Source organism: Protomyctophum bolini (assembly GCF_963924005.1).
Source record: "Protomyctophum bolini genome assembly, chromosome: 14".
In the NCBI taxonomy this organism is placed as follows: Eukaryota; Metazoa; Chordata; class Actinopteri; order Myctophiformes; family Myctophidae; genus Protomyctophum; species Protomyctophum bolini.
The window spans coordinates 30,047,487-30,059,286 of NC_137875.1; the positions used below are offsets into that span (position 1 = coordinate 30,047,487).

Sequence of the window (11,800 nt, forward strand, 5' to 3'; positions counted from 1 at the left end):
ATTTATTTGGGATGCAGAGTAAAAACCAACGTTTCGGCAGTACAACTGCCTTCTTCAGGGTATAATCATAATCATACCCTGCATCCCAAATAAATAATCGGCACTTTGGCTATCAGTGTGTGCAGCCACCCTTTTGTCTTTTTAAGACTTAACTCTTTAGATGTTTCTGCCGTGAGCTGGCACCACTACTAAGACTGGTGTGCGTTTAGCATCCTCCTGCTTGATTTGAAATATACCTGTCCCCCCTCCCCCTCCCGCAGCCCCTACACACAAAGATATTGGTTTCTTCAGTGGTTCTTTGTGATGGTTGAAGTTATTCAGAGGTTCTCTAGCTTATTGTTTGTTTTCAGAGAATACTACGAGTATACTGTAGGTTTCAACTCATACAGATAATATTTCGCTTGGAACAACAAACAGAAAGTGTTTTTTTTAATCGCTCTCTGCCCGAGACGCAATAAATAATTATGCCAACGCACAGTTGACTGCTATGTTTTGCACTACTTTGTTAAATAGACCAGAGGCCGACATGAAACACAGCCAGTTATTTTTTTCTTTTTAATTTTTCAAATTTTCATGTTTTCACATAAAGATGAATCAAATGTATACAAACTAGAAAGGTATACATTAAAAGCACAATACAATAAAACGGACAAGAAAAGCAACAAAACAAAACAAACAAACAAAAAAGAAAATGGCGAACAGCACACAATACAGTCAGTTATTCATTAGGGGAAAAACTAATATATACAAATATATATATATACACATATACTATACATACATATATACTGTTATACATACATACACAACACACATGGGCAAATTGTACAGCTGGGTCAGGGTGCCTTTTTTATTGATAGGTTGAAAGTAGACTGATGAGGAGAGAGATGGGGGGAAGCCAGAATTGTTATACCTTCAGCTGAGATTAACCATCAAAGATGTCTGCTGCAGTGAAAAGGGTCTATCCTAATCAGTAAGTAGAGACAGTAGGTGATCTTTCACATCGTATCGTATAACTTCAAAGCATGAAGCCGGTATTAATAATTATTAAACTATGAAATACGTCCCGAAAGGGCTCCACATTTTCTGCTGTATCATTTGGATTTTTTCAGCTATCTGGAGATTTACACGGCAGATCACAGACAATAACAGTAAAGAGAGAAGTGCACTGGTTTATGACTTCAGCACTTTCTGTTTGAAGTGTTCCAGCACCAGTGACTTTAAATTATGGTGGGAGACGTCCTTGGGATGTGAACATCTCATTCCACCAAGCCACGCACGCACGCACGAACACACATACGCACATAAATTCACACACGCGCATAAATGCACACTCATGCATGCACGCGCGCACGCACAGTCGCACGCACACACACACACACACACACACACACACACACACACACACACAAATCTCATTTCATTGGGGGTCTCAGGGAGGCTAGGGTCAGTAGAGCATGACTAGGGAATTATACAACTGGCAGCAATAAACCTGCAGTGCGCGCCGCACACATGCACATGCGAGCACACACACACACACACACACACACACACACACACACACACACACACACACACACACACACACACAGCTAAAAGACAAGATGCTAAGTGTTGGCACATAACTGTGAGTTAACTAATTTAGCCCAGAAACATTACCCGTGGAAACATGCTGCTTGCTCTATTTGCTATAGAGCATAGCAGTGGTCGTGGTTTTCTGGACCCACTGAAAAATCTGCCATTCATTTTTCCCATAGAGATTTACAAAAAATATTTATATAAATTATTTTAAGCCTAGAATCAAGCCATCCAGGTTCCTGGTGAATCATGACCATAAAACCCTTGATTCTGTGAAGTTTTTGTTATTTTTCTTTTTGAATAATTGATAGAATTGAGAATAGAATACGATATTTAATATATCGGTTCATTTCATTTTTCTTTCTTCACAGAATCAAAGGTGTTATGATTCACAAGGTTGGCTGGATTCTAGGCTTACAATAATTGATATAAATACGTTTTTTTATACATCTCTGATTTAGGGCCGATTTAGAAAACCACGCCCACTATAGCTGCTATTGTTTATATCATGGACAGAGTTCTATATGTTAACCTACTGTAAAGTTATTTAATTTATTTTGGCCTTTAGGTTTGATTCTCAAACCCCTATATCGTTAAATTATGGATGTTTGTAGACCAATTGATGGGTTTCACGCGCATTCAGGGTTGTGTTTTAAGCATTATGTTATACTTTAGTTATTGAAAAATAGCAGATCTACAAGCTCATAGCACGGCACTCTCATAGCGCGGCACTCTCATAGCACGGCACACTATGAGCTTTTTGAAAAATCTTGAAAATGAGGCACAGATCTTTGAATAATATATATTCTTTCAGAGCAAACGTTTTTAACTCAAATCTTTGCTTCAGGGGGGATAGAGCTGCACTAGAGTTGAAATGCAGCCTCTTTGACTTAGTACTACCCTATACAAACGGCCATGATTTAAAACAACACTATAACCCGCAAAGGATACACATAAATCATGTATAAATAGCGGGGGCACATAGCCTATATTCTACACGGACGCAGCAGGCAGGATGTGACTTGTGCACAGGTGTCACAGCATCCATCCATCCATCCCTCCCTCCCACAGAGGGAACAGCACCACAGAGATCGTTGCATCCTCCTCCTCATCCCACCCTCTCCTTATGTAATATTCAAAACACATACACAGCCCCGAGGCGACGCCCACCCCTCGCTCCGCAGCTCGACCATTGGCTACATCCCTCCTAAATATTCACGGCGCCGTCCGTTGATTGGCCGCGAGCGGACACAACATGATTTCATAAAGCAATTCTTTTGGGAAGTTGTGTAAAGGCGACTAACGAGAAGTGCAAAACCCCAGAGAGACAGGCGGTTACAATACACACACACGTCGCACACACACAAGGCTACACACACGCACACACACACACACCGTAGGCTACCTCACACCATTACTACCTCTCCTGCCTTTCTGGACCGCTGGAGGGATTTAGTGGGAATGACCTGGAAGCTGTTATCAGTGAGTAGGATACACACCTGCGTGGTTTTGATGCTGCGCTCCCTGTGGTGCTGATTTGGGACGAGACCGCGCCGCTGCTGCAGGCGCCCATACAAACTTTTCTCTCTCCCTCCCTCTCTCTCTCTCTCTCTCTCTCTCTCTCTCTCTCTCTGTGTGTGTGTGTGTGTGTGTGTGTGTGTGTGTTTGCGCGCGCGTGATCGTCTTTTCAACTCAGTTCGTCGTGCACGCCACGTCCCGAACAAAGTTGCACGCCTCGGAAACCCAGACGTTTTATTTCCTGGAAGAAAGAAAACACGCGTATAGGCTATAAGTTTCGATTTGAAATTGGATTATAGTTCGTATTTTTATTTATTATAACTCTCATATGGTCTGGAATCGTATGAACGTATATTGCTGAGGTGCATGACGTTCTCTGTTATAACTGCGAAAACGATTAATATTATTGTTATTTTTTCTTTTTGACTTATTTAGAATATACATTTCTTGCATTTGAATAGGCTATTAGACTATTGGTCATTATGCACTGTTTGGTATTAGATATTTTGTGACATCGGTTGATTTATGCAAGCAATGACTCATTTTAAACAAATATGTTAATCTGAAATCACAATGATTATTCTGGTACAATTTTTAATTATAATGCAAGGAAACCTTTCCATTGTTACACTTATAGGCCTATTGCATATTACATTGTAAATCTTAATTGTCATCAGTGTTTTGAAATGAAGCATTGTGGTCAATGAGGTCAGCAGCTGATCAATGAATTGTTGCATTGTCTGCCTGATGTTCACTACGATGGCAAATGACTTGAATGGATTAATTTAAGCATTAGTGGGAATTCAATTGAATGCTATTAGGCTTCTGATTATAGATAGATGAATTATTGCTGACTCAATGGGGCAGTAATAGTTTTACTGTAGGTGTGTGTGTGAGTGCGTGCGCGTGGGAGCGTGCGCGGGAGCGTGCGTGCACGTGTGTATACTACTGTACTATACATGTCTGTCATGCACTAATACACTCAGAGATTACATGCCTACAGTATGCAACTGTTTTATAATTGCAAAACAAAAGTTAAACCGTTTTCCCTTTCCGACTTCCCACGGGCATTTCACTGTTCAGTGACAAACACTAGAAACCATAATGTGTACTCAGTGGTGACAAGTGTTTTACTGAGAAGTAGATGAGGCGGTGTGTTTGTGTGCGTGTGTGTGCGTGCGTGTGCGTATGCGTGTGCATGTGCGTGTGTGTGTGTTCTGCAGTGAGGGTGACTGTCCTTCACACACAGGGAATGGCTTGTGAAAGCGTGTTGTGAAAGTGAAGATGCTGCCTCTCTGGTCTTTGTCGCAGTGAGTCTTATCAAAGATCAGAGCTGGGCATGAACGCTCCAGAAAACACATGCTGATGTTGCACACTGTGGTAATAGCCTCTTTATGCCAACATAAATAACCCAATCGAAAAAACATCTCTCAGCTTCAAACAAACATCATTCCGGCTCCCAATCTCTCGTGCTCTGCTGTTTCGGGAACGGTTTAGTATAACAGCCTGATCTCCTGGGCAAAATGGAATCAGCTCGACGTGTACAATTAGTTGTTGCTGTTGTTGCTCAAGTCGTGATAACTTTGGACTTTTTTTCATTGTCAAGAACATGCATAGGCTACCAAGTAGACCTGATGACTTTGATCATTTATTTTATGTTCTGGAAAAGTCATGTCTTTCTTAGCTCATGATGTTGTAATGAATGGTTTTGATGCAGCTAAGCTCAGTATAGTCCTCCAACAGTCTATACCACTGACCTATTCTGTACCGGACCTGTCCTTGTCTCCTCCTGTTTATCACACTGCATTGTCTCACTGTGCGCCCTGCTGGGTGGACACACAGGGCCGTGCACCTGTCATTTTGGTCACATATACTTGATTGATTAAAGCGGCACACGTTTCATGTCCTACCTCGGACTTGAACCCGGGTCTCCTCCTGCATGGGAGAGGTCCTCCAAGAGCAGAATCCCATGGAGATAATTGTGCTTATGATGAGCTTCGGGCAGTGTCCTACATCTCTACACCTCCAACCACTGCAGATACATATTGTATCAATATTGGATTGGATAAAAATACATTTGTATTCATTAATATAAGTTCCGGATTGCACAGATCACTAGAACAACGCTATGTGTTGTTGACGTTTATGGCAGTACAAAGCAACAGCCCCTATTCGTCTCTACTTGGTTTGGATAACAGCAACAACAGGGCTGACGCTGTTAATAGGGTCTTGTTTTCCATTCATTTTCGCACGGCTCTTTGATTGCGCTTCCTATTATGCGGACTGCAACAGGACAGTGCATCAGGTTCGTCTTCATGACAGAGCACATTCTGGGGGTTTTATTCACTTCTGACACACTTTTAACTTTTCTCATTTCGACTTCCACCACTTTCCTCCACCCCCCCTGAATCTTATTTATAGCTGGCGGCCCCTATCTATAAGGAGTGTATTAGCTGCTCTGTAAAACTGCCTTCAGCTGCTGGGCTCGCAGAGCTCATTTGTCACAACATCCCCTTCTAATGGGAAGAAATGGCCTCATCTCTGGATTCTCGGTGTTGTTAATTAACCCTCCGTGCTAAGACACAGGCTTCCCCCCCTCCTCTAAAAGGCTCTCTGGGACTGTGGCGTTATCGCCCCACCAAACGCCGGCCAGGAGAGGCCGGCCGTCTTTCCCGCAGCATATTTCTGCAGGTGTCAGGGGAGGTGCCGTGCGGTCCCACTCCCCCGTCGAGAGTATTACTTCGACAGCAATGCGGCTTTATCTCAAATTGAATTGTTGAGGGAGATGTTAAGGTGCCATACATCACCTGGGACATGCGGCGCATGAGGAGGAAAGCCTGCACGCAGCGCCGTGCGGAAGCAGAGATGGGGAATAGCTCGGCGGCATTAAGGCGTGAATGAGCGGGCCACTATAGCGAAGGTTGCCTTTATAAATCCTCCGCTTCGGCAAATCAAGTTGTCGGCTTGTAAAAGCCATCCACAGTACTGTATGTATGTATGTGTGTGTATGTGTGTGTGTAAAAGTTTTGCGATTCCCTGTGCGCGTGTGAGAATGCACTCAGCCACAAATGGGTGACCTTTGTCATTCCTTTCTTTTCTCATTGTGTTGATGTCTCTTCTCTCAGTCCAACCCGAGCATCAGAACAACCCCACCCCCACTCCCCCCACACACACGCACGCACATGCACACACACACACACGTGTGTACCCTCTCCCTGGCGATGAGTCGATTGGATCAATTCTTCTGTGTTGGCCTTTTATCTGCTGAATGCTCAGGAGACATTTGGCTCACATCCCCTCTCGCCATCCTCTCCCCTAGGCCTGACAGCATGTCCGTCTTTAGAATTGGCTCTGGTCCAGGACCAGGGATGCCCTGGGTGAGTTGTTGTCTTGGCAGTGGTGGAAAAAGTACTCAAATGTTTTTACTTAAGTAAAAGTATCAATGCTGCAATATATATATATATACTCTGTTACAAGTAAAAGTCCGGAATTCAAAAGGACTTGAGTAAAAGTACAAAAGTATATTTGTAAATATCGTTTTGAAAATTTGACGCATTGTGAGCTTGTAGATCAGCTATTTTCAAATGGCTGAAATCTAGGGCTGAAGTGGCTTCTGGATGTTTTGTATTCAAAATCTACAAAGTAACTATAGTTACACAAAATAATGTAGGCCTAGTGGAGTAAAAGTTCAACATTTGCCTCTGAGATCATGACGTAATGGAGTAGAAGTGAAAGTATTGGATATGGGAAATACTCAAGTTGAGTACAAATACCTCAAAATTGCACTTAAAGTATAGAGTACTTAAGTAAAAGTACTTTTATCCACCAGGGTATTGGTTGCTGTGTTGTTGTACTGGCGGCGGGCGTGGGCTGCATGGCCCCCGTGCTGATAACCTGCTGCATGTATGGATTTCCTGCCCTGTGGTTTCTCAGCCTGTCTTCACGTGATTGGCTCTTCCAATCTAGTGCTGCAGATTGGCACTGATTGCCGCCGTACCGTACAGTATGTGTAGCTTCATCTTTGTGGTCTGTCGATAAGGACCAAAGCTCACCAGGTGATTCCCTCGGCATTCGCTGTAGCATTCTGTTCGGATAATTAGCGGCGCTGGAATCGACGGCATGGCTTGCAGAAGTATATGATTCAAGCTTGAATTTGTGCTGATGTCGTTTGATCTAAGTTTGCCTCGTTGACAGGGACAGATGCGTACGTCAGCTTAGCAGATGTGTTTAGAGTTGAGCGAACTGTGCTGTGTGTGTGTGTGTGTGTGTGTGTGTGTGTGTGTGTGTGTGTGCGTGTGCGTGTGCGTGTGTGTAGCATCTCAGAAAGTTCACTGTTCATCGGACATGAATTTCCTGGCACTTTTTCTTTTTTTTTAAGAATTGTTTGGACAAATCTTTTGTGACATATACAGTAGGTTGTAGTAAAGTAATGCCATTTTCTCAACTTTTCCATGACAATCAATTATTATACCTTTAAACCACAAATCATTGCCACAATGTCGATATTGAGGTATTTAGTAATGTGATTTTGTCCATATTGCCCAGCCCTAAAACACTGCAGCTTGGTGTAAAAGCTGTGTTGTGCATGCGTTTTTCCTGGCAGGTAAGGATGCTGTGGTGGTGGCTTGGTGTGCTCCTGTCTGCCCTGAGTGGCCTCTGCTCCGGCCAGCGCTCCGAGCCCATGTTCTCCACCGTGACGCAGACCGTCCTGCCTGTGGACTACGAGAACAACCCCACCCAGCTCAACTACGGGGTGGCCGTCACGGACGTGGACGGAGACGGAGACCTGGAGATATTCGTGGCCGGGTGAGATGCTGGGGGGGGGGGGTCATTTCTTTAACCCATTTAGACCGGAGACCAGATTGTACAAAATGCCTTCTAAATCATGACAGATTTCTGATAAACCCATGTTTCCAAAAATATATGTAATTGGCCGCCGACCCCCATCTGAAAATATGTTGTTCCAGGGACCCCCCTCCCCAGAAGCAAATATTTGAGTTAAAAACGTTCGCTCGAAAGAATATATATTCAAAGATGTGTGCCACATTTTAACGATTTTTCAAAAATAGTATGCTGCGCTACGAAACTTGTAGATCTGCTATTTTTCAATAACACAAGCATAACATAATGCTTAAAACACCAAAAGGGGTTCCCATCCTGAATGGGTTAATATCTTACATGTCTCAATGGGACATGTCGTTATTTCTGAAGAGTTCTCTGGAGAATTCTTTTCGTTTTCTTTGGTGAAAAAAGGCCAGGAAATCTTTTGGAAAAAATGGGTCACAACCCTACGTTTGTCAAACTGCGTCTTTCGGAGTATTTGAAGCATGTATACATAAAGTTCATTATAACAATTAGATAGCCGCAGGATGATCTCCCCCAAAACATGAAAGGGAGCTGTCATTTTGAAGACAAAGACAAAAGACTATAGGAGACAGGTAGCCCGAGGCTCACTCAGCTGATGAGAATGGATGTGATTGGATGGAGCACGCTCCATCAATGAGAGTGGCTTGGCAGGCCTGCAGGACGCATCTGTCCAGTAGAGCATGGATGCATCTTAACAGAATATAGATTGAAGAAAATAGCCATCTTTGATAATGTCATTTTAGACAAGATGTCGTATTTAGCATGTATCTCATATAGGAAGCCGCCAGGACACCGTTAGACCTCATGCCATCTAATCTGCCCTGTTAGACATAAATGGGTGTTTCGGCTGAGAAGCCATTTTACAGTGATGAGTTAGTGTTACTTACTATGCTTGTCCTTGGCTCTTCGTTCCGGTGGAAGTGTGTGTGGCAAAATTGAGAAGGAAATCTATGCACCCTCATTATGCATGTCGTGGGATGGGTCACAGGACATTTTTGTATTTGCACATGCTTAAAACATGGTATAAGGAAGAGAAGATAGAACAGTACATTAGAAAAAGAAAAAATAATCAAAACATGATGTGCCAGAGAGGCCAAATAGACCCCAACGCTTGCTGGGCAAGACCTGCACTGTAGAGGCATAAACGGAAGTTGCTGGATTTAAAATAAGTTAACGTTGACGCTTTATACAAATCTGTTTACATTCTCTGTGAACGAAATCTGTTGAAGTGTTGTGATTGGTCGAAACATATTGTATCCGGGGGATATGCCGGGACATCTGACGGATGTTCCGGCATGACACTTCCGGCTATACACTCTCTCTGCCTTAGGTTATCAATGTGTCATTTTTATTTAATCTACCAGAAATGCAGCTCCTGCAGAGATCGTATAGCTCATTGTTAATTAATGTACATTAAAGTTACATTTACTAGAAATATGATTTTGTCTTCTTATGTCACTTTTTATTACAAGATCAGGCTATATAAACACTACGACTAGAAATCCCCTGCAAGTCAAATACTTTAACACTTAACAGTGGGATGTGCTGGTGAGACATTATACTCCAGAATATAAGAATGTGTTGCTGGTGAGACAGTACTAACAACTGTGCCCCTTTAGTTGTGTTTGGTGGTAATGATTTGCACATATCTGAAATTTCACGCATCCTAACCATTAGCAGCAGTGAATGCCGTTAAATACTTCACCCAGGGAGCAGTTAGGGGCTAAGTGTCTTGCTCAGGGACACTCCAACACATAGACCGGGGGAGCTGAGGGTCGAACCAGCGACCTTCCAATTCCCAGACGTCCGCAGCAGCTGAGTGGGTAGACTGAATTGATCAGCTGTGGCCTCCGCCGGCAGTTATTGATGATAGCCTTTGCATTTTTGACATTATTTTCAACCTCCTATTGGATATACAGCAGCACTTTCTCTTCGCAATGAAGGAAAGTGAAATGCAGTTCCGTGGTATAGGAGTTTCAGGTTGCTTTAGACGTTTGCTCATTAGGTGGTCTTGAGTGATAATTAACGGTTTGGGGGAACTTCCATTTGGTGGTGCTTTAAAAACCCTGGCCTGCATGCACACACTGCCACCGTTGTTTGTCTCAGTGTCGCAATCATTTGCATCGATAAAAAGTTGTTCACAAGAAAAGCAATAAATCCTGCAGGGCAGTGCAGGCATACCGAAAGAGAGAGAGAGGGGGGGGGGGGGTAGAGAGAGAGAGAAAGAGAGAGAGAAATAGATAGAGAGAGAGAGAGAGAGAGACGGAATGCATCTCACATTGTAATTCTAACAGCTGTGTCGTGGGGCCCTCCTCTGCAGCTACAATGGCCCTAACCTGGTACTGAAGTATGACAAGCATAAGAAGAGGCTCATCAACATCGCTGTGGACGACCGCAGCTCCCCGTTCTACGCCCTGAGGGATCGCCAGGGAAACGCCATTGGAGTGACAGCCTGTGACATCGACGGAGATGGCCGGGAGGAGATCTATATTCTCAACACCAACAATGCCTTCTCTGGTAAATTACACATCCAGTCACAGAGGCACTTGCACACTTGGACTAGTTCAGGGGTTCCCAAACCTTTCCACGCCAAGGTCGGCAAATTGTTTTACAATTCTTTGAATTTTGAAATTAAATGTTGTTATGAATATTTTTTGATGATTTGGTATTTATAACAATTACTTATGTTTTAATAAAATTCATTACCGCCCCACTCCCCCTCCCCCTCCCCCTAAAGTGCCGTGGCCCCCACGGTGAAAACCACTGGACCAGTGGGAAGATTCTTGCAAAATATGCACATTGCATTGAATCCATGAATATCTAACACACACATTATACCCATAAAACAAAATCACAGCTACACAGGGGTTATGCCCTTTTTAGTTGCAGAGACAAAGCAGAGGGAGAATCAATAGCCAAATATAAAGCTTATCTCCTCCGAGTCTCTGTGAGATAAGAGACACGCTCCGTGCGGCTATTAATCAATGTCAGAGGTGTACTGTACACACACTGGCAAAAACAACGCCGTACCTACTAGCTCCATCACTTTCACACGGAAAAAACTCAAATCTATCTCACTTCCCACACTTTTCAGCCGTAGCGAACCTGACAACGGTTCCGGCTCGTTCTCTCAACCCCCCCTCCCCCCCTGCACCCCCTCCTCGCCTTGCGTCTTCTTCTCACAACCTTTATGAATATGAACGCCTGTCTCCTTCTTCTCTTTATGAATATGAACGCCTGTCTCCTTCGTTTTAAGGCCGGGCAACGTACACCGACAAGCTGTTCAAGTTCCGCAACGGACGATATGAAGATCTACTGAACGACGAGATAAACGAGCACAGAGACGTGGCCAACCGAATGGCTGGACGATCGGTGGCCTGCGTGGACCGGAAGGTATGGCACATGACGTGCACGCACGCATGCACACACGCACGCACACACACGCACTGGCTAAACACACATACGCAGATATGACCCTGTATTAAGAGTGCGTTTTGTGTACTACATGCATGGATGCGTCTGTTCGCACTGATCTTTGTTTACCAGTGATAACTCATGATCTGCGTGCACCGCCCCCCTCGCAGCGTGTGTTATGACAGTTCATTTGGCGGGATGGCGTGCCATTTTGTCTCTCTTCTGTCCATCGCACCAGTGTAATTACAAAAGCCAGGGCTCGTTTGTTTTCTGGAACAACTATACGGAGGAGAGAGGACTGATGACTGCAAACTAAATACTAAACACAACTACTGCAATTCTCTCTCTCTCTCTCTCTCTCTCTCTCTCTCTCTCTCTCCTCAGATACTCTGTCCTATCTCTTCAGATAGCCTTTCTGGCTCTT

General features: G+C 43.8%; 1 protein-coding gene across 1 annotated transcript in view; it reads left to right on the forward strand.

The window, feature by feature from the left end:
* Nucleotides 1-2,983: 2,983 nt before the first annotated feature.
* The window catches only part of LOC308328843 (cartilage acidic protein 1-like), a gene marked incomplete at its 3' end in the record, with an annotated part of 38,881 nt that continues 30,064 nt past the window's right edge, over nucleotides 2,984-11,800 (forward strand). The window contains exons 1-4 of the mRNA XM_080782951.1: nucleotides 2,984-3,060; nucleotides 7,700-7,902; nucleotides 10,283-10,479; nucleotides 11,219-11,355. Coding sequence (XP_080639077.1) covers nucleotides 3,040-3,060; nucleotides 7,700-7,902; nucleotides 10,283-10,479; nucleotides 11,219-11,355 — 558 coding nt within the window. The 5' untranslated portion in view covers nucleotides 2,984-3,039. The remainder of the gene's footprint in view (nucleotides 3,061-7,699; nucleotides 7,903-10,282; nucleotides 10,480-11,218; nucleotides 11,356-11,800) is intronic.